Here is a 22,191-nt window from a genome sequence, read left to right as displayed (position 1 = left end):
AAGAAACTATTTCATCTTTAAAGTAAAACTGCAAACTACAGTCGTGGCTACACATGCTTGCCCTTCAAACTGGGGTGGAGGGCAAATTCAATGAACCAGCACTGCTCCACAAACAGCCTTAGCCTCCCCACATCAATGTCACAAAGTTAACAAATGACAAAACTTCTACTGAAAAGGTGACCACTCAGAGAAGGTGTTGAACAGCAAACGGAGTCTCATTTCTATATAACTCTTTTTGATCTAAATCTCAAGTCACATCCATCCAGCCTCTTTTCAAGTGTGGCTCAGAATTCCTATTCCTAGAAAATGTGGCATTGAAAGAGTCAAAACATTTTGCTGGACTTACCTCACAGAGCTCTGCTGGGATGAAGGAGGCTGGGGGGACGGCTGCGGCTGTGGTGGTGGAAGCATTGTCTGCACTTGCTGGACTGGAGAAGGTATCATGGCAATCGCATTGTTAACCTGTAGTTAGGCAGAAGACAGCAGACAATGAATACCCACACAGAATATCTCAGAACACTCCTCCTGCATCCTCCTTCATTCTCTGAAGCAGAGGCTGCAGGATTACCTTCCATAAGAGAGTGCAGTTTATAAAGACCTAGCCTACATCATCACAAAACCTCGTCACTACTGTTGATAGGTTGCTAAGATAAAACTACTGTGCTCCGCTAACCCATTTATAATGAGTTCAAATTCACTGGTTCAATCCTGGTACCTGCCAACTAAGTTAGAGCTGAGATTCAGTTCAATTATGTTGATTAAAAAATAAATTGTAAATCATAGAAATTATTTTCGGTTCCTTCCCTCCCCAACAGGGTATATATACTATTTTTATTTGACTACGTTTCAAAAGTACTTCATCGGCTGCTAAGTGCTTTGGAATATCCCTAGGATGCATTTGGTGCACGACAAATGCAGGTTCTTGATCTGCTGTAGTCAAAATTAAGCAATTCACTTCAAAGCTGCATTGTGAAGTCTTGGCCAAATATAGTGGGTTGTCAGACAACAGGATCTTTCCCAGCTGAACAACCAGCTACTAATAAGCAAATTACTCCAAAAGACTTTACAATGGAACAAAAAAAATTATTTACATTTGTGGTTACGAACTGTCACAATCAGAGGGATAGAATCAAAGCACAGACACACCTGGGATCAATCTCTGCTCTGAGGTAAGCAGCACTAAAGGGCTACTAACAATTAGCTTCAGTGTCTCTGGGTGGTAGTTAGGGTTTTTAGCCAGTAGTTCCTGCTGCATTATACACATGTAAGCATCAGAGGAAGGCAGAGTGAGCTTGCACTTAATGTCCCCATGGTTATATAGAATCATGTGGTGCCATGAATCTCACTTTGAGCTGTAATGAGCTTGTGCTGCCTTAACAGATATCAGCTCACCCCTACTTCAAGCATTTAATCAATAAAGCTGGCCACTGTTACACAGAAATAATGTCTCCTAGAGGATGCTGAAAGAGGGGTGGTGGTGAGGGGAGCTGTTGCGGGCGGCTGTAGAAGCAAAAGGAAAGGACAGTGGTGTGCTCCTGGAATCCAAATTGACAGCCCTTTTATATTTTTCAGCCACATTAAAAATTTGGTCTCAGGTATCAGAGGAATTACTGAAGTTTGCTGATTACACCGGAAAAACAAGAAAATTAAGAGGGTGCCGGGAGAATGAAGTGAAGTGGACAGGTAGGTGGCAGATTTAGTTGTGTAGCAAAGCATGTCCACATTTTGAGTAATGAGAGAGAGGAAGCGTGCTATGAACGGTAAAGAGTGCAGAATCAGAGAGATCAAGAGTTAAGATATATAGATCATTCAAAGGCACCAGAAGTAGAAAAGACCATTACAACACAAATTAAATCCTGGATTTTACACTATTTATAGAAGAGACGCCTTAGGCCACAACTGGAGTATTGCTTGTGGGAGGAACAAAAACGCAAGGAATATCAGCAACAGGAAGAAACAAGGGAAGACAGATCTTGCAGTTATATGAGAGTATGGTATATGTGCTCTTCCCAAAGCCTGGTCCTTGGCTTATTGTCTGCTGATGTTTCATTCTGAGCTGTTTTCTTGGCAGTTTTGCTCAGTGGTGGTTTGCCATTGCCTTCCACTCTCAGAAGCAGAGTGAGGAGGTCACATTAGGGGGTATATATGCACAAATTGTTGAAGGGTACAGGACAGGTTGGGAGAAAGGTTAAAAGATTCATACAGGATCCTGGATTTTAAAGAGTACAAAGGCAAAGAAGCTGTATAAAGCACTGATTTAGCCTCAACTGAAATATTATGCCAAATTCTGGGCACCACGCTTTAGGAAGGATGTGAAGGCAATAGAGAAGGTGCAGAAAAGATTCACAAGAATGGTTGTAGTGAGGTGGAACTTCGGTTACATGGATACGCTGGAGAAGTTGTGACTGTTTTTCTTAGTGATGAGAAGTTTGAGAGGAGAGGCATTCAAAATCATCAAGAGTCTGGATGGGGGAAACAGAAACTGTTCTGATGGGCACAAGTGTCGAGAACCAGAGGAGAGGGATTTAAGAACCAACAGCGATATGAGGAAAAACCTTTTTATTCAGCAAGTGGTTAGGATACAGAATGTAATGCCTGAGAGTTTGATGGAGGAAGATTCAGTCTGGGTTTTCAAAGCAGAATTGGAAAACACCTGAAGAGCAAACAAAATTGCAGAATTATGAGGAGAGCCGATTTGCCCTTGCAGAGAGCCAGCACGGACATGGGAGGCCAAATGGTCTCCTCCTGTGCTGTAACTATTTTATGATTTTAGTCCTGGACTAAAAACTGCGATTGGACATGAAATTCTTGCAATTTACACTTGAATTCACATGGTATAGAAAGATAAAAATGGAATTCTCACCGAAAGGTTCAATTACCTGGAGTTCTAAAAATGAAAATCCGTCAAGATAATTTGAGTTAGAAAACCTTTAAAACAGCTACCATCACGTCAAGTACCATCTATTTGGAACATGACGCTGCACAGTAGCTTTTGTTATATCTGTGTATGTGCATGCACTTGTGCACGTTTTCTCTTGAAGTGTTGCAACTGTTTCTTTGTGCTACACATCTAACAGCACTATGATGTATTCTACAAAGGACAATGTATGTTCTTCAAATACTTAATCTAATGTCTATATTAAAATGTGTGAAGACTTAGTTCCCTCACTAGCCTAACGCACAACAGTCTAGTACTGAGCTATGCACAGTAAGTAGTCTCACAACACCAGGTTAAAGTCCAACAGGTTTATTTGATAGCATTGTTGGACTTTAACCTGGTGTTGTGAGACTACTTACTGTACCTATCCCAGTCCAACGCCGGCATCTCCACATCATGAGCTATGCAGACATGGAGGTCCCACTCTTAATTCCTGGTTGGTGCTGTGTTAGCTGTTTGGAGCACTGAGTACTCAAGAACTGGTTTCAGTGTCCTGAGCCAGGGAAAGAGAAAAGTAATCCAACTGAAGGCTAAACTATGGGCTGTACTAAACCTTTATAAAAGATAGCTAACAACATGGTTCAAACTAAACCTATATAAAGAATACCTGAAACCATGGGTTATACCAAAAAATGATACGTGAAAGTATCTCACAAAGATACGGGAAAGAACTGGCAGGCTGGGTATCTTTGAAAAAAGGAGGGTGACTTATTAAAGGCCTTTGGAAGGTTTTGATTGGGTACATAGAGAGAATGTTTCCTTTTATGGAGAAGAGCATAACTAGAGGCCATCAATATAAGACAGTAACCAAGAAATCTAATAGGGAATTCAGGAAAAACTTCTTTATCCAAAAAGTCTTGAGAATTTGGAATTCTCTACCACAGCGAGTGTTTGAAGCAAATAGTAAAGATTCATTAAGGGGAAACTTTTTTAAAGTTTATTTATTAGTGTCACAAGTAGGCTTACATTAACATTGCAATGAAGTTACTGTGAAAATCCCCTACTCGCCACACTCTGATGTCTGTTCGGGTACACTGAGGGAGAATTTAGCATGGCCACACATTTTAATATAGACATGCTGGTTAGCACCTAACCAGCACGTCTTTCAGATTGTGGGAGGAAACCGGAGCAGCTGTAGGAAACCTATGCAGACACAGGGAGAACATGCAGACTCCACACAGACAGTGACCCAAGCTGGGAATCGAACCCGGGTCCCTGACGCTGTGAGGCAGCAGTGCTACCCACAGTGCCATAGTACCACCCAATGCTAGACCAGTTTATGAGGGAGAAGGGAATAAAAGGTTATGCTGATAGATTTAGTTGAGAAAAGATGTGAGGAGACTCAAGTGAAGCATAAATACTGACATGGACTGGTTGGGCCAAATGGCCTGTTTCACTGCTGTATATCCTATGTAATACAATGGAAAAACCCATCCCACTTTAGCTTACACTGAATGTGCAGGAATTTCCTTCAATTAAATAGCAGGAAGACTGAAGCCATTCTTTTCAGTGCCCTATTGTGGGTCCATAGAGAGAATGTTTCCTCTTATGGAGAAGAGCATAACTAGAGGCCATCAATACAAGACAGTCACAAAGAAATCTAATAGGGAATTCAGGAAAAACTTCTTTATCCAAAAAGTCGTGAGAATGTGGAATTCTCTACCACAGCAAATGTTTGAAGTGAAGATTCATTGAAGGGACTGCTACCCAGTCTATCCCCTCCCCAGGCGGCTGTCTGAGATTAAGCCAATCTGTTCACAACCTTGGTGTCACAACTAACCCCAAAGTGAGCATCCAACCTCATACTCCAGCTCTGTCTAATATTGCCTAGTTCTACCTCCATTACACCGCTTGATTTGGCTCCTGTCTCAGCATACCTGCTGCTGAAACTCTCATTCATGCAATTGTTACCTCTAGAATTAGCTTTTCCAATACACTTTAGTAAACTTAAGGTCATCCAAAATTCTGCTGCCTGTGTCTTAACTCAGAAGTCCTGCGATCACCTGTGTCCCCTGACCTATACTTGATCCCCATTCAAGCAGCATCTTGATCTCTAACAGGAGGAGAAGGATCCACTAATAGCTACATCCTTAGTGATGGATTGAGCAGCCATCAATGCAAAAGACAAGGCTGGAGAATTTGCAGCATCTTCAGCCATAAGTGCCGAGTAGATGATCTACCTCAACCTCCTCCTCAGGTCTCCAGCATCATATATACCAGTCATCAGCCTTTCGATTCACTCCACATGATATCAAGGCTCTGAGCCCTAACAATATTCTAGCAATAGCACTGAAGGCTTGTGCTCTAAAGCTAGCCGTGCCTTGGTCAAGTTAGCTATAACACTGGCATCCAGGCAGCAATGTAGAAAACTGCCCAGGGAGATCTTGTCCACAAAAAGCAGGACAAATCCCATCAGTCTATTTCAATCATCGGCAAAGTGATGGAAAGTGTCGCCAACAGCGCTACTATTCTACACTTACTAGCAATAACCTGCTCAGTGACACTCAGTTTGGTTTCCACCAGGGCAGATCAGCTCCTGACCTCACCAAAGCCTTGGTCCAAACATGGTCAAAACATGAACTCTAAAGGTGAGGTGAAAGTGACTGCCCTTAATATAAAGGCAGCATTTGACCGAGTGTGGCATCAAGGAGCCCTAGCAAAACTGAAGTCAATGGAAAAACTCTCTGCTGGTTGGAGTCATACCTAACACAAAGCAATCTTCCCAGCCTAGGATAACACAGTAGGAGTTCCTCAGAGTAGTGTCCCAGGCCCAACCATCTTCAGGTGCTCCATCAATGACTTTCCTTCCATCATAAGGTCAGGAGTGGGGATGTTCCCCAATGATTTCACAATGTTCAGTAACTCCTCAGACACTTAAGCAGTCTATATCCAAATGCAGCAAAACCCGGACAGGCTTGGGCTGACAAGTGACAAGTAACATTTGCACGGGAGGTAGTGGCATTGTCACTGGGCTAGTAATCCAGAGACCCAGGCAAGATCTGAGGATCTGGATTCATATCCCATCTGATTCATTCATGTCCTTTAAATCTGCCATCCTTACCCAAGCTGGCCAACATGTGACTCCACCTCAGGGAAACAGAAGCTCCGGACCTGTGAGGAATATTCAGCACCGGGAGAAGATAAGGGAGAGCGCAGGGACAAGGCTTACATTCATCTCCGGGAAGCAAACAGCTCCGGACCCGTGAGGAATACTCAGCACCGGGAAAGGATAAAGGAAAGCGCAGGGACGAGGTCTACACTCATCTCCGGGAAGCAGACAGCTCCGGGCCTGTGAGGAACAGTTTCTCTTCAAACAACGTGCTGCGTTTGAAAGAAAATTGAAGAGTGGCACCACAGGAAAGTGGCAAGCTGATTGGTTAGTGAATAACTGATTGTGTTGAAATAGCTAAAGCTAAAAGAAATGTATTAGCTATTGGGAAAGTATTATTTGTTATCTATATCTAGATTTGTTATAGTCAAAGGCATTAATTTTAGACATGTCGGGAAAGGACAGCCTCGCAGAATGTGTGGCTTGTCACATGTGGGGAGTCCTGGACGCTGCCAGTGTCTAGATGACCACACATGTGGGAAGTGCTCCCAGCTGCAGAAGTTGGAGCTCCGGATTTTGGAGCTTGAGCAGCGGCTGGAGACACTGTGGTGCATCTGTGAGGCTGAGAGTTACATGGATAGAAGGTTGAGAGAGGTGGTCACATTGCAGCTCAAGGGACCAGAGGAAAGAAGGAAATGAGTGACCACCAGACAATCCAGAAAAAACAGGTAGGTAGTGCAGGAATGCCCTGGGGTCCTGCTCACTAACTGATATTCCATTTGGAAGCTGATGAGGGTGCTGGAACCTCAGAGGAGTGCAATCAGAGACAAGCTCCTGGCACCACAAACGACTTATCTGTAAGGGGGGGGTGACTTCAGGTTGATGTGTTGCCTCCTGGTGCCAGGGTCAAGGATGTCACTGAACGGCTACAGGGCACCCTAAAAGGGGAGGGTGATGAGTTAGAGGTCATGGTACATGTTGGTACCAACAATATGGGCAAAGTGAGGAATGATCTTGCATCATGAATTCAGGGAGCTAGGCTGTAGATTAAAAAGCAGGATTTCTAAGGTTGTAATCTCTGAATTATTCCTGGTGCCACGTGCTAGTGAATATAGGAATAGGAAACTAGGGCAGATGAATGCATGGCTCAAGAGATGGTGCAAGAGGGAGAGTTTTAGATTCATGGATCACTGGAACCATTTCTGGGGAAGGTGGGACATGTACAAACGGGACGGTCGCATTGGGACCAACATCCTTGCGGGTAGGCTTGCTAGCGCTGTTGAGAGGAGTTTAAACTACTCTGGCAGGGGGCGGGGCACAGAATATTGGTGAAATAGAGACACATCATGTTATAGTAAAGGAAGCAAGTCAGAGTGAGTTCAGCTTGTTGAGTGACAAAAGAGTAAGGCAAGGCTGGATGGTCTTTCCTTTATTGCTAGGAGGTTAGCAGGCAGTAAAGAAGGCAAACGGTATATTGGCCTTCATTGTGAGAGGTTTTGAGTACAGGAGCAGGGGTGTGTTGTTGCAGTTATGCAGGGCCTTGGTGAGGCCACACCTAGAATTCTGAGGAAGGATGTTCTTGCGCTCAAGGTTTACCAGACTGATTCCAGGGATGGCAGGACTGATGTATGAGGAGAGCTTGACTAGGTTAGGATTGTTTTCGCTGGAGTTCAGATGAATGAGGAGGGATCTCATAGAGACTTACAAAGTTCTAACAGGACGAAACGGGGTAAATGCAGGGAGGATATTCCTAATGGTGGGGGAGTCCAGAACCAGGGGTCACAGTCTGAGGATTCAGGGTAGACCATTTAGGACGGAGATGAGGAGACATTTCTTCACCCAAAGAGTGGTGAGCCTGTGGAATTCATTACCACAGGAAGTAGTTGATGCCAAAACATTGAATGTATTCAAGAGGCAGCTAGATATAGCACTGGGCCGAATGGAATCAAAGGTTATGGGGAGAAAGCAGGATTAGGCTATTGAATTGGACGATCAGCCATGATCTTAATGAATGGCAGAGCAGGCTCAAAGGGCCAAATGGCTCCTCCTGCTCCTATCTTCCAAGTTTCTATGTAATTGGTAAGAATTAAGAGTGTGTATAGACACATGGAAGTGTGATATTGTTGCCATCACAGAAACATGGCTGAAGGAAGGGCAAGACTGGCAACTCTACCTTCCGGGGTATAGGATCTTTAGGTGAGACAGAGGAAAGTGTTAAAAGGGAGGTGGGAAGCACTATAAATTAAGGGGTCAATTACTGCAATAAGGAGAGATGATAGCTTGGATATCAAACGAGGTTTTGTGGGTAGAACTTAGGAATGTTAAGGGGGCAGACACAGGGAGTGTGTTATGGGCCCCCAAAGAGTCAGCAGGAAATAGAGGAACAGATATGTAGACAGTTCACTGAGGTGTGTAAGAGTAATAATCAGGTAATTATGTTGGGGGATTTCAACTTTCCCAAAATAAATTGGGATAGTCATAGTGTTTAGGGTTTAGAGGGAGCAGAATTCTTGAAATGTATCCAGGGGAGTTTTTGTATCAATATGTGGAAGGCCCAACAAGGGATGGAGCAGTGCTGGATCTGGTTCTGGGGAACGAAGCTGGACAAGGTGGCACAGTGGTTAGCACTGCTGCCTCACAGCACTAGGGACCCGAGTTCGATTCCTGGCTTGGATCACTGTGTGGAGTTTGCATGTTCTCCCTGTGTCTGCGTGGGTTTCCTCCGGGTGCTCCGGTTTCCTCCCACAGTCCAAAGATGTGCAGGTTAGATGGATTGGCCATGATAAACTGCCCCTTAGTGTCAGGGGGACTAGCTAGGGTAAATGCATGGGGTTATGGCCTGGATGGGATTGTGGTCAGTGCCGACTCAATGGGCCGAATGGCTTCCTTCTGCACTGTAGGATTCTATGATTCTAAGTGTTCAATGTGGTAGTGGGAGAGCATTTTCGTGATAGCGACCACAACACAGTACAGTTTAAATTTGTTACGGACAAGGAGAAAGACAACTTTGGATTGGGGGACGGCAGATTTTATTAAAATAAAGCAGGATCTGGCCAAAGTTGATTAAGAACAGTTCCTTGTGGGAAAGTCTACAACAGAGCAGTGGGGGGCATTCGAAAAGGAGCTGGGGAGAGTACAGGTTCAAAATGTACCATTTAAGGAGGAAATGTAAGAGCAATAAGTTCAGGGAACCCTGGATGTCGAGGGGAATTCAGGACTGGATGAAGAGGAGGAGAAAGGCTTTTAACAAGTCCAAAGGGAGCAACTCAGCTGCGGCCCTAGAGGAATGTAGGTAGTACAAGAGGGAATTTAAGAAAGCAACTAGAAGAGCAAAAAGAGTCATGAAAAAGAACTCATGAACAGGATTAGGGAGAATCCTAAGGTATTTCATAAATATATTAAAGGGAAGAGGCTAACCAGGGAAAGAGTAGGACCCAATTGGAGACCAGGGGGATAATGTGTGTGTGAAGCCACAGGATACTGGAAGGGTGTTAAATGAATACTTCTCTTCAGTCTTCACTCTGGAAAAGGAGAACGTAGGTACGGAATTCAGTAAAAGGGACTGTTGAGGAACTTGCACAGTTTGACATAGAAAATGGGGAGGTATTGGAGGCTCTGACAGGCTTAAAAATGGACAAATCCCCAGGCCCAGATGAATTGCATCCCAGGCTGCTGTGGGGATGATGCAGGAAACTGCAGGGGCTCTTACGCAAACTCTCTGGCCATGGGGGAAGTCAGTAAGAAGTCTCACAACACCAGGTTAAAGTCCAACAGGTTTATTTGGTAGCAAATACCATAAGCTTTCGGAGCACTGCTCCTTTGTCAGATGGAGTGGAAATGTGCTCTCAAACAGTGCAAACAGACAAAATCAAGTTGCAGAATACTGATTAGAATGCGAATCGGTTGTAGGTTGGTCATGGGGGAAGTGCCAGAGGACTGCAGGACGGCTAATGTGGTTCCACTTTTCAAGAAGGGTGGTAGAGATGAACCAGGAAAATACTGACCTGTATGTCTCACATCAGTACTAGGGAAACTATTGGAGAAAATTCTGAAGGAGAGGATTAATCTCCATTTGAAAGGCATGGATTAATTAGGGATAGTCAGCATGGTTTTCTCAGAGGGAGGTCATGCCTCATAAATTTGTTAAGAATTTTTTGAAAATGTGATCGAGAGTGTGGGTGAGGGAAGTGCAGTTGATGTAGTTTATATGGACTTTAGCAAAGCCTTTGACAAGGTTTCACACGAGAGACTGAGAGAAGGTTGAAGCACATGGAATTCAAGGAAACTTGGCGAGGTGGATCAGAAACTGGCTTAGTGACAGGAGGAGATATCCACTCCATCTGACGAAGGAGCAGGGCTCCGAAAGCTAATGGCATTTGCTACCAAATAAACCTGTTGGACTTTAACCTGGTGTTGTTAAAACTCTTACTGTGTTTACCCCAGTCCAACGCTGACATCTCCACAAGATTCAGTGCCGGGACCTTATTGCATGTTATATACATAAATGATACAGATGAAAAAGTGGAGGAAACGTTAAGCAAGTTTGCAGATAACACCAAGATTGGTAGGGTGATTAAAAGTGAAGAAGATGGTTGTAGGTTACAGGAAGATATAGGTTGGTTGTAGGTTGGTCAGATGGACAGAGCAGTGACAGATAGTATTTAACCCTGATAAGTGTGAGGTGATTTATTTTGGAAGAAGAAACAAGATAAGGGAGTATTTAATGAATGGCAGGACACTGGGTAGCTCAGAGGGATCTTGGGGTACTTATTCACAGATCCCTGAAGGTGGGCAGAGCAGGTGAATACGGTAGTTAAGAAGGCATATGGGACACTTTGCTTTTATCAGTTGTGGCATAAAGCACAAGATTAAGGACGTAATGTTGAAGTTGTACAGATCGTTGGTTAGGCCACAGCTGGAGTAGTGTGGTCACCTCACTATAGGGAGGATATGGTTGCAGTAGCGGGGGAGGTACAGAGGAGGTCACCAGGATGTTGCCTGGGATGGAGCATTTGAGCTATAAGGAGAGACTGGATAGGCTTGGATAGTTTTCTTTAGAGCAGAGAAGACTAAGGGGGGACATGATTGAGCTGTATACGATTATGAGGGCTATGGATGGGGTGAGTAGGGAGGAGGTGTTCCCATTGGTTGAGGGGTCAATCACAAGTGGGCATAGTTTCAGGGTAAGGGGCAGGAGATTCAGAGGAGATTTGAGAAAAAACCTTTGCACTCAGAAGGTGATGAGAATCTGGAATGCACTGCGTGGGAAGGTAGTGGAGGCCACAAACCTTACAACCTTTAAAAAATATTTGGATGAGTACTTGAAACATCATAACATGCAAGGATGTGGGACAAGTGCAGGAAAATGGAATTAGCGTACTTTTAGTGATAGTTATTGTCGGTGCAGACTCGACGGGCTGAAGGGCCTTTTCTGCGATGTATGCCTCTATGTCAATGTGGTTGAGTCTCAAATGCCCTCTGAAATGGAGGGCAGTTAGGGATGGGCAATAAACGTCGGCCCAACCAGGAACATCCACATCCCGTAAATGAATAAAGAGAAAGATTCACACCACACAAGTGCCTGACAATTACAATCAAGAGAGAATCTAACTATCTCCCCTTTACATTCAATGACATTTTTCATCGCTGAATCTCCACTATCAACATCCTGGGGATTACCATTGACCAAAAACTGAACTGGACTAGCCATCCGTCATTCAGATGAAACCTGACCTTCAGAATGCCCTGCTCAGCCTCATCGAACATTACAAATGGCAGAAGTTTGTGTATATTTACACAAACTTCTGCTGATCGCGGTAAATAAACTTTCATCCCATCCTACATAGAAGCATTATACAACCCTCGCAGTAGCCATTTCTCTAATCACAGTAAGCATTACAACATCTCTGTGAACATTACCATTCACTCATTAATATCTCGGGGCTTTCCCGATTCAGGAATTGCGAGTGAGAATCACTTTTCTTTAAGATGAGGAATGGGTGGAAGGGAGAAACTAGGAAAATACAGGCCCATCTGTTTTTAATGTTGGTTCTGGGGAAGTGACAAGAGTCCATCCTGATACACTGAGTGACTGAGAACTTGAATACATATTAGCTATGTGGGCGGCACGGTGGCACATTGGTTGGCACTGCTCCCTCACAGCGCCAGGGACCCGGGTTCGATTCCAGCCTTGGGTCACTGTCTGTGCACATTCTCCCTGTGTCGGCGTGGGTTTCCTCCCACAGTCCAAAGATGTGCAGGGTAGGTGGATTGGCCATGCTAAATTGCCATAGCGCCAGGGGGATTAGTCGGGTAAATACATGGGGTAACGGGAATAGGGCCTATGTAGGATTGTGGTCGGTGCAGACTCGATGGGCCAAGTGGCCTCCTTCTGCACTGTAGGATTCTATGATTCTATATAAATACAGTGGCTACAAGGGTGGGTCATACAGAGGCTGGGAATTCCATGGAGAGTAACTCACTTCCTGACTCCACCATCTACAAGCACAGGTCAACATTGTGATGGAATACTCTCCACTTGCCTGGATGAGTGCAGCTCCAACAATACCCAAGAAGTTCGATGCCATCCAGGACAAGGCAGCCCTCTTGAATGGTACCCCATTTACCACCTCAAACATTAATTCCCTCCACCATTGATACATAGTAGCAGCAGTGGGTTTTGTCTGCAAGATGCACTGCAACAACTCACCATGGTTCCTTCCACAGCAACGTTCAAACCCACAACCTCTATTGTCTAGAAGGACAATGGCAGCAAGTGCGTGGGAATACCGCCACCTGCAAAATGCCTTCCAAATCACACACCATCCTAACTTAGAAATATATCACAGCTCCTTCACCATTGCTGGGTCAAAATCTTGGAACTCCTACTCCTACTACACCTCACGGACTGCACTGGTTCAAGGCTGCAGCTCACCACTACATTTTCGAGGGCAATTAGGGATGGGCAATAAATGCTGGCCTGGCCAGCAATGCCCATCACCTGTGAATGAATAAAAAGAAAATAGAAATCACTCCAAGCTCTCACTCCTTCCTAAAATCCTCCAACTCCACAATCCTCCAAGATATCTGTGCTGCTTTAATTCTAGTTTCTTGTACATTCCCAATCATAACTGTTCCACCATTGGTGATCGTGCCTTCAGTTGCCTTGGCCATAAGCTCTGGAATACCCACCCTACACTGTCTGCCACACTACCTTGTTTTCCTCCTTTAAGACACTTAAGATTTTTTTGGCCAATTTTCTGGACATCAGATCTAATATCTCCTTATGTATTTTACATGTTTTATAATGCTCCTGTGAAGTGTCTTGGTTCATTACATTATGTTAAAGATGTCATATCAATATAAATTGTTGTTTCGCTGCAAGGTCTGCACAAATTTCAAAAATCCTTCAAAAAATTGATTTTATTATTCCAGTACTCGAAATACTGATGGCACAAAGCATCTGACCACATCGAGTCTAAATTGTAGTTCATTAAACACCAAATGTGAGAAAGATAGAGAAATTTGGGAGCAGAAGAGATGGAAAGATTACATTTAAAAATAGCCCTTTTAAAGAAATAATGTGGCCTATTAAATCTGTAGCACAAAATAACCCCATTACCTCAATGCGAGACTGTTCTGTCGCTATTAGTGGATGAATTTGGCTTCTTGCTCACAATTAGCAGCTTTCCTCACTGCAGTAAGTTCTGAATTGCCTTGTCCACTTTCTAATCTAACAGCTTCAAAAGCAACCCATCCCTCGTAGTTAATGTCTGTCAGTCTTGCATTCATTTCCTCCTTGCGAGTATTTGTTCCATTTATTCACCACTATTCCTCTTCAGCCGTCCAACTCATTCTTCATCTTTTCATTGCCTCCTGAGTGTCAGTGTGGTTCAGTTGGTACAACTTCCAAATCCTCCTCTGCGGGACATGAGCTCTTAATCTGTGCTGATGTCCTGGTACCACACTGAGGGAGTGCTGCACTGGCAGAGGCACCCAAATAAAACATTTACCCACTGATGGATGATAAACGATTGCATGGCACAGTTTGAACAGGAGCATGGAAAGCGTCCGAGCCAACATTCCTAAACTAACATGAAAAGCAGGTTAGCTGACAAGCCATCTCACTGCTTCTTGTGGGATGTTGGTGTATGCCAAAAGGCTGACACTTACACCATGACAATGGGTTTACTGAGTGTTCAACAATGGCTTGAAAAACACAAGGAAGGATTTGGTCTTTAGCTTCAAATTTCACCGTTTTGCACAATGGAGCAACCCCAATAGGAGATCAGATTCAATAATTCCACTGGGATAATATATGCTATTTTTTCTGTGGCAGTATTGGCTTTGATCCGTAATGATTAGGAACTGTCTCAGGACAGTAGGGCTGACCTACTCAGGACACCAGTGACATAAGGCAACACAACTTATGGCAGGAGCAGAGTTAGATAAGAATACCCCCTCAAGCCTCTTATTCAATTAGATCATGCCTGATCTGTACTTCAATTCTATTTCCCCATCTTTTCTCCATATTCCTTGACACCCTTACCCAACACTTCTATTAATGTCAGTCTTGAAAGCTCCTAATGTCCCCAAACATTCATAGCCTTAGAGGTGAGAATTACAGATTTTTGCCACTCAACGTGTACAAGAAGTTCTTCCTGATGCCATTACTGAACTACCTAGCTCCAATCTGAAGATTATGTTTTGTTGTTCTTGAATCTCTCAAATAGTTATCCGGTCTCTATCCTATTGAATCCTTTCACCATTTAAAAGGTAAATCATAATCTGAATTAAAGGAAACACAAGGCATGTTTTTACAACTTATTCATAGAATCCCTACAGTGCAGAGGGAGGCCATTCGGCCCATCGAGTCTGCACCAACCACAATCCCACCCAGGCCCCATCTCCGTAACCCTACATATTTACCCCACTAATCCCCTGATACTAGGGTCAATTTAGCATAGCCAATCAACCTAACCCACATATCTTTGGACTTTGTTTTCATCATCTTTTTATTCTACCATGGAATAGGAGCATCGTTGGCAAGACTAGAATTTGTTGTTGGTCCCCAATTGCCTTTGAGGAGGTAGTGAGCTGCCTTTGTGGATCTCTGCAGTCCATATGGTGAAGATACACCCATGGTGCTGCCAGGGAGGGAGTCCTAGGTTTGAGATCCAGTGACAGTAGAATCATAGAATCCTACAGTCCAGAAAGAGGCCATTCAGCCCATCGAGTCTGCACCAACCACAATTCCACCCAGGCACTACCCCCATATCCCTACATATTTACCCACTAATCCCTCTAACCTATGCATCCCAGGACACTATGGGGCAATTTTTAGAATAGCCAATCAACCTGGCCCGCACATCTTTGGACTGGAATCCTTTTACCATTTAACCATTTTAAAGTAACGGAACAGTGATATAGTTCCAAATCAGGATGGTGAGTGACTTGGAGGGGAATTTGCAGGTGTTTGTTGCCCTTCACCCTTAACCCTAGTGCATCAACACTGTACACCTTCCATGGCCAATATCTCCCTTTTGAGGTACAGTGCTCCCAGATGTAGTCTGTTCAGGCTCTCTAAGAATGGAGCATCACACGCATCCCCTTTGTATTCCAACCCTCATGCGACCGGGTCTGGATATAACTTTACCAGACCAAAATTATTGCAAAAGATTGATTCTTCAACAAGGATTTTCACAATTATAAAGATTCAAAGATCATCATTTTCATCAATCTAACAATTCAAATAAAGCTAGTGACAAGAAACAGGTGGTCTTATACAAAAGCTTCAGTTTTAGTTATGTGTGGATCCTACATCTGTAACCATGCTGCAGATCACTGCAATGTCCCAATTGCAAGCTCAATCAATGGACTTCCATTGGTGGAATTGCACAAATAAGCAGTTCTTCAGAGATATACCTTGTTTCATTGCTTCTAGAGTAATTTAAGGCAAGTCCATTCAAAATGGAGTTCTGAACACCCTAAATTTCATCCTCCCCTCCCTTCTGCACACATCTAAACATTGGTGGAGCATGACTAAGAATGGCACAAAATCACTGCTGAAGGTGATATGTCTTGTTGTGGGCACATGAACAGGTAAACTGCTTCCTTGTTGATTAAATGGAGCAAACCCCAAAGTTCCAGACTGTTCCCTTGTGTCTCTTGTGTGTAACCCTGAGACTAGGCATGATTCACTCTGCTGATTAACTTGTTTCTTTTGTCAAAGGAAGCCTCGAGGTAAGGCAATTAGGCCTGGGCTCATTGTTTTTGGTGGCTTAGTCATCCAGTTGACTAACCAGCAGATTCAAATCCCCCACACCACGGGAGGTTGTTGTGACTGAGTGAGCAGCTCCTTGATCACTGATTATGTTAACTGGCTGCAGACTGCAGTGTGTGCTACGCAGCAGGTTGAAGCAGCAAGTCTACCCTCAGGGTTGCTGACTTCAGACTTCGCAAACTTTTTAATGAAGGACTCTGGCAGAGCTTCCAGCCCTACAGTATGGGCTAGGGGCTCCCAAAATAAGTAAAACACAATGTTGCTTTTCACCCTGTAACACCAAACCCTGACAAAGATTGAAAATCCACCCAAAAACTTAAATGTAAATACAGATGGAACCTCCACTGTGCAACCTATTAATGATCTGATAAGACTCTGACCAGACTTTGTCTCACTATACACCTTCCAACTCCAGCTGCAATCTAACATGAAACAATCACATTGGGCGTCATTGTTTTGGGTGGCACGGTGGTGAGCACTGCTGCCTCACAGCGCCAGGGACCTGGGTTCAATTCCTGGCTTGGGTCACTGTCTGTGTGGAGTTTGTACATTCTCCCCGTGTCTGCGTAGGCTTCCTCCAGGTGTTCCGGTTTCCTCCCACAGTCCGAAAGATGCACGGGTTAGGTGGATTGGCCCTTAGTGTTGGGGGGTGGGGGGGATTAGCAGGGTAAATATGTGGGGTTACAGGGATAGGGTGGGATTGTTGTGGGCCGATGGGCCGAATGGCCTCCTTCAGTACTGTAGGGATTCTATAATCTATAATCTCAAAACCTCAGGAAGATTACATTCACAATGTTACTTAAATTGTACTATTTGCATTCCCAAATGTCAGAGATTTACCCCAGTGGGATAAGGACTTTCTTCATTATTGAACATGTTGTAAGTAGAAGCTAAAACCAGGATAAGCCACCATAGTTAAGATGCTGGACGGTCTCAGTGCATTCAATAACCAGGTCAAACATTACCATTGCCCAACAGACTGAGCTACTGAAAGCCATATTATTCAAAATGAAATGTTCCTATAATTCTCTAAATTGGTGAAAGGCTGAAAGGTAGAACATAAGTCATTTAGGGAATATGTGTTAGGAGTATTACACAAGAAATGTGTAGACCACACGGCCTGTCGAGCCTGCTCCGCCATTTAATACGATCCTGGCTGATCTTGGGTTTCCACTCCATTTTCCTACCCTCCTCCCCATAACCTTTAATTTTCAATACTTTTCACTGTCTGTTAATACATGTGACAATAATAAATCAAATCAAATTCTCCGAGAGACCAAAAATCTGTCTATCCCAACCTCAAATGTATTCAATGATGGAGCGTGCACATCCCTCTGGAGTACAGAATTGCAAAGATTCACAACCCTTTGAATGAAGAAATTTCTCCTCATCTCATCCTAAACAATCACCCCTTTACCCTGAGACTGTGTCCCCATGTTTTGGATTCCCCAACTAGCAGTAACAATCTCTGAGCACCCAGCCTACCAAGCCCCTTCAGAATTTTGTAGGAATTGCACTCCCTTGCAACGGGATGTATTAAATGCAGAATGCATGTAGTAAAACATCTACCTTTCAAGATTGTGTAACAATTGCATGCCTCTTTGCAGATATTTCAACGGTCAAACCTATGTTCACAGGGTTTTTGATACCTAGTGAAACCTATACTAGCTGGCAAGCTTCCCATTTCAATAACATCTACAACAAATACAGCTCCATTGATAAACTAATATCAGACATCATATAACAAAGGCTCTGATTAAGCAATAAAGTATTCATGCCTGATTTAAAGATTGCTAATATATATGTATGTATACCATGTGCCGTGGATGCAGCCTTTTAAGAGATTACAGGAATGAACACAGTCCTTGGACCACAAGCTGAACCCAGCAGTCAAGTACCAGCAATGCACAAAAGAATTCTCCCACATTCTGTTAAACCAAACAAGAAATTGACTCAACAAAGCCCCAGGTAAGCAGCAGGGGTGCACAATTCAGTTGACTGACAAGCTACACATTTACAGAGACATCATGAAAATCAAGCGGAGCTTATGTAGCTTTGCTTACAATACCAGGAAAAAAAGGCTTTTTAAAATCCATTCACAAGCTGAAAGCACAAACATGATTAAAACAATATGCAAAACAAAAACATGACTTTGTAAGGACAGTTCTTTAAGTTGACTCCCTGAGGCAGCCTGTGACAATTTTGACCAATCTTCAAACTCGGGTGCCATTTTTTCTTGGTGTTATTTTGAATTGATTTGGTTTCAATAGCCAAGGCATTTTTTAAAGTGAAGATAATCAGAGGCAACATTTTCACATCAAGACAGGTTGGATTTCAAAACCCTAAAGTCAATCTCACACAGAAATCCAATGGACCAAGAGCATGGATCCCACACTGTGACAAGGCTGTGTTAGGAAGCTGCTTATGGTGTAACCTTCAATTGTTTAAGACGCCATTTAGATATTTAATGTGATAAAATGTTTGCCTTCACCTCTGCGAATTTAAAATTAAAACTGGTCTTTTCATTAGGTTAGTAAAGTGGTAGCAATAGTGTTATAAATGGACACATTGTGCTGCACTTACTGGACACGGGATGCTTGTGGAATGATGCTTGGCCCAACAACCCCTCTCAAGGCCCTTTAATTATCCAACTTTCTGTCCTCCTCTCTGAATTACACCTTCCCTTGCTGGACTCTCAGCAGGCGTTTCCCAGGTGACCACTCTGCCTTTGCTACAACAACTCTGTCTTTGCCAAGTGCCTGAGGATATTCAACCATGAGGTAGTACTCTGGATAATTCTGGAGCATAGTAAGGAGGAGCAGAAACCCTGGCCCATTTCTCCATCTTTCATCCAAACCCACAGCAGTGGCCCTCTCCCCATGATGTCACTACAAAGGATGGAACCTGCGGTTTTCTAGTATGTAGATCTCAGCACAACAGAGGCCTTGCCACTGATCATCTGGGAAGCTGGCAGCTTGGCTTTTTACTGCGACACCTGTTCACAGGATTGAACCACATATCCTCATTGGTCATCCTCATATGTCATGCAAGTGCCAGCACGGGAACCGCAGTCATGGAAACCATCTTTAATCATTCTCAAACTTTATAGTTTCATCAAGATTAAGAAAGAAAATCTGCCTTTGTTCCCTTTCGAAGCTGAAAAGAAATTTGCTCAGCTTTATTTCAGACCTCTTAACATGCCCATTCCTCAAATCCAATCTCTAATGGTGAACGTCACCAAACTATTCAACTATGACACCAAACTGTCTTCACACACTGTGCCCTTCACCTCACCCTCTACATACTCCAAGTAGGGGTCATCAATTGTGATCATGAACAGGATTTTTGGCAACTTTCCCCTCCCTCCCCCTTCTCTCTACCCCAGTGGCAGTGAGGCCAATTCTAAAGGCCCAGCTGCAGCCCCAGACAAGACCAGCCACAACAGACCAGGGATCAAAAAGACCACCCTGCTCCCACCCATTTACCCAGTAGGATGTCAAAAGAACATTTACTGTAAACTGGATGGAGGCTGGCTGAAGCTTGCTTCCTACCCTGAGCTTACCAGAGAGAGCAGCACCTACTCTGAGAATTCAAGTAGGAGGACAACCAAATGGATTTCTGTGCAGTTCAGTGACTCTTTGATTTTATAAAATCCAAACCCGGAGCACTACAAGCAAATACTACACACTAGTCAACCTAGAGAGCTGCCCATTGTAGTTAAATACCTGTGCTATCTGCTGTCCTCCCAGAGGAACGGAGCTTTGAGGCGTGGACGATGCAACAGAGGCAGGTGGGAACCGTGGTCGCACAGCACGGGTCATAGAAGACATCATCTTTGAGGACAGAGGGACAACAGACAAGTAATCGCAAAACAAGAATGCAGTGCTGCAAGAATGAAAGGAAGCACACACGTCCCTATGTGGAATCACAACCTCCTGAATTGGGCAACTCAAAGCCACCTTCTATCACCCATTACAGATGAGGGAAAACAGTCATTGTGAACAGCCCCATAATCTAAAGGGCAAATTAAACAGGTTTAACTTTCTGTTTTTACCGGAATCAATTTATTTTTGTTTAAAATTGAAAAATCTAATTCATTTCAGTTCTTTTTTTTACTGGAAGGTGGGGAGGATTCAGTTTAAACCAGGGATTACAGATTGTATTGGATTCCTGTCCATTCATTAAACTTCTATAACAGTATTGTCCAATAGCACAGATGTGGGTACAGTGACACTGATTTAACCACATGCACTAATTTTGGTAGAAAACACCTTACACAAACTCTCATGATACATGTAAGCATAATTCACACTTCACTGAACATCTACTCCCATTCATTAACCAAACAAAATAAAGCACTCCACAATCAAAAAACCCATGCATTCTGCTTTTCAATCATCTCAATTGACCAACAAGCACACAAGATTAATGTTCACATGGTTACATCCTGGGAATGAGTATTGTGATCACTTGCCCAATGATTTTTTTGTCTACTACTATTAATTTACTGATCAGGCATGCAATTAGCCACATCTGGATTCCCAATGAGCCACACGTGCTGAGTGGAAAACGTATTGGACAACACTGACCCACAGCATACTGATAACTTGTGTGCTGCCTATTTGCTTTGCCCTTTTCCCAGAGGCACTGATGATATCTGGAGTACCAGGCCACCAGCACTACTCGGCCTCCGATACCTCAGCCAAATGGGCAATTCTGTGCCTATTTCTTGTTGGCTTGATTCTGGAGTTGACCGGATGCCATGAATGTTACCTGGGACCTGCCGTTTACAGACTGAAAACTGCCCCACCCCTCTTTAGTACTCAAGTCGTTCTGACTCCCATAGAAAAATAAACTAACTGACAATGTAAGCTTTAAAGTCAGCTGTTCTGCCAGAGGCCAGATATCAGATCAGTGGAACAATAGGGGACAACATTTCCCTATCATAGAATCACAGAATCCCACAGTGCAGAAGGAAGCCATTCAGCCCAGCAAGTCTGCACCAACTCTTACCCAGGCCCACCCTCCCCTTCCTATCCCCATAACCCCGTGCATTTACCAGACTAAAGGGCAATTTAGCATGGCCAATCCACCTAACCTACACATCTTTGGACACTAAGAGCAATTTAGCATGGCCAATCCACCTAACCTACACATCTTTGGACACTAAGAGCAATTTAGCATGACCAATCCACCTAACCACATCTTGCAGTTTCTTTTCTTTCTATTATGCACAATTATTCACCTGATCAGCCTTCAGTCCATGTCACTTTGAGTACATTTATGTCATAACATTTTGAAGGTGGATACAATCAAGATAACAGCCAATTAAATATGCTAAAATGATTTTTCTTCCCACCCCAAATCATTAAGATTTTTTATGGGACGTGTGTACTTCCAAAAAATAAAGTTTAAATTCAGCAATACTTAAAACAAAAGAGGCAGCTTGAGCAGAGACTGAAGGACAGAGGATCCAATGATTCCATTAGTTCACAGAAACATAGAGGCAGCCAGCAAAGGGCAATGGGAGGCGATTTAAACAGGAAGCATCACAACATGCACTGACTGACAGACAATACCTTGAAGAAACCAAGCAGATGAAGTTACCCTGCAAACCCACCAGCTGGTCAGTCTGCACACCAACACTATAAAACACATTTCAGCAACAGAGCATGTTCCACTGGCCTGACCAGCACCTAGTCATTAGTGTTACTGGGCGCTACCTGCTTGTGTATCTAACCAAGTCTCGGTAGCTTTCCTCAAGCCTGCCATGCATGTTAGGCGCGATATCTACTGCTGACAGTAAATTGGTCTTGGTTTTGTCCTATATGTTGCTGCTTTCTCTCCTTTCCAGCCGGATACTTTCTCACTGCATCTATTCATATTATGCAAAACCAGTACTAAGGAGATTTTGAGATACAG

The 22,191-nt window shown here is 43.6% G+C and overlaps 1 protein-coding gene across 8 annotated transcripts in view; it reads right to left on the bottom strand.

Annotated features, from left to right (window-relative positions):
• The window catches only part of med15 (mediator complex subunit 15), a 146,322-nt gene that overhangs the window by 62,540 nt on the left and 61,591 nt on the right, over positions 1-22,191 (bottom strand). For 4 of the 8 annotated variants that reach the window (XM_078226766.1, XM_078226770.1, XM_078226767.1 and 1 more), the window contains 2 exons: positions 19,995-20,102; positions 347-462 (listed from right to left, as the gene is read on the bottom strand). In XM_078226766.1, coding sequence (XP_078082892.1) covers positions 347-462; positions 19,995-20,102 — 224 coding nt within the window. The remainder of the gene's footprint in view (positions 1-346; positions 463-19,994; positions 20,103-22,191) is intronic. The other 4 variants (XM_078226768.1, XM_078226772.1, XM_078226769.1 and 1 more) reach the window with 1 other exon arrangement.

This window comes from Mustelus asterias, chromosome 13 (assembly GCF_964213995.1).
Source record: "Mustelus asterias chromosome 13, sMusAst1.hap1.1, whole genome shotgun sequence".
In the NCBI taxonomy this organism is placed as follows: Eukaryota; Metazoa; Chordata; class Chondrichthyes; order Carcharhiniformes; family Triakidae; genus Mustelus; species Mustelus asterias.
This window is presented reverse-complemented; position numbering and strand designations above follow the sequence as displayed.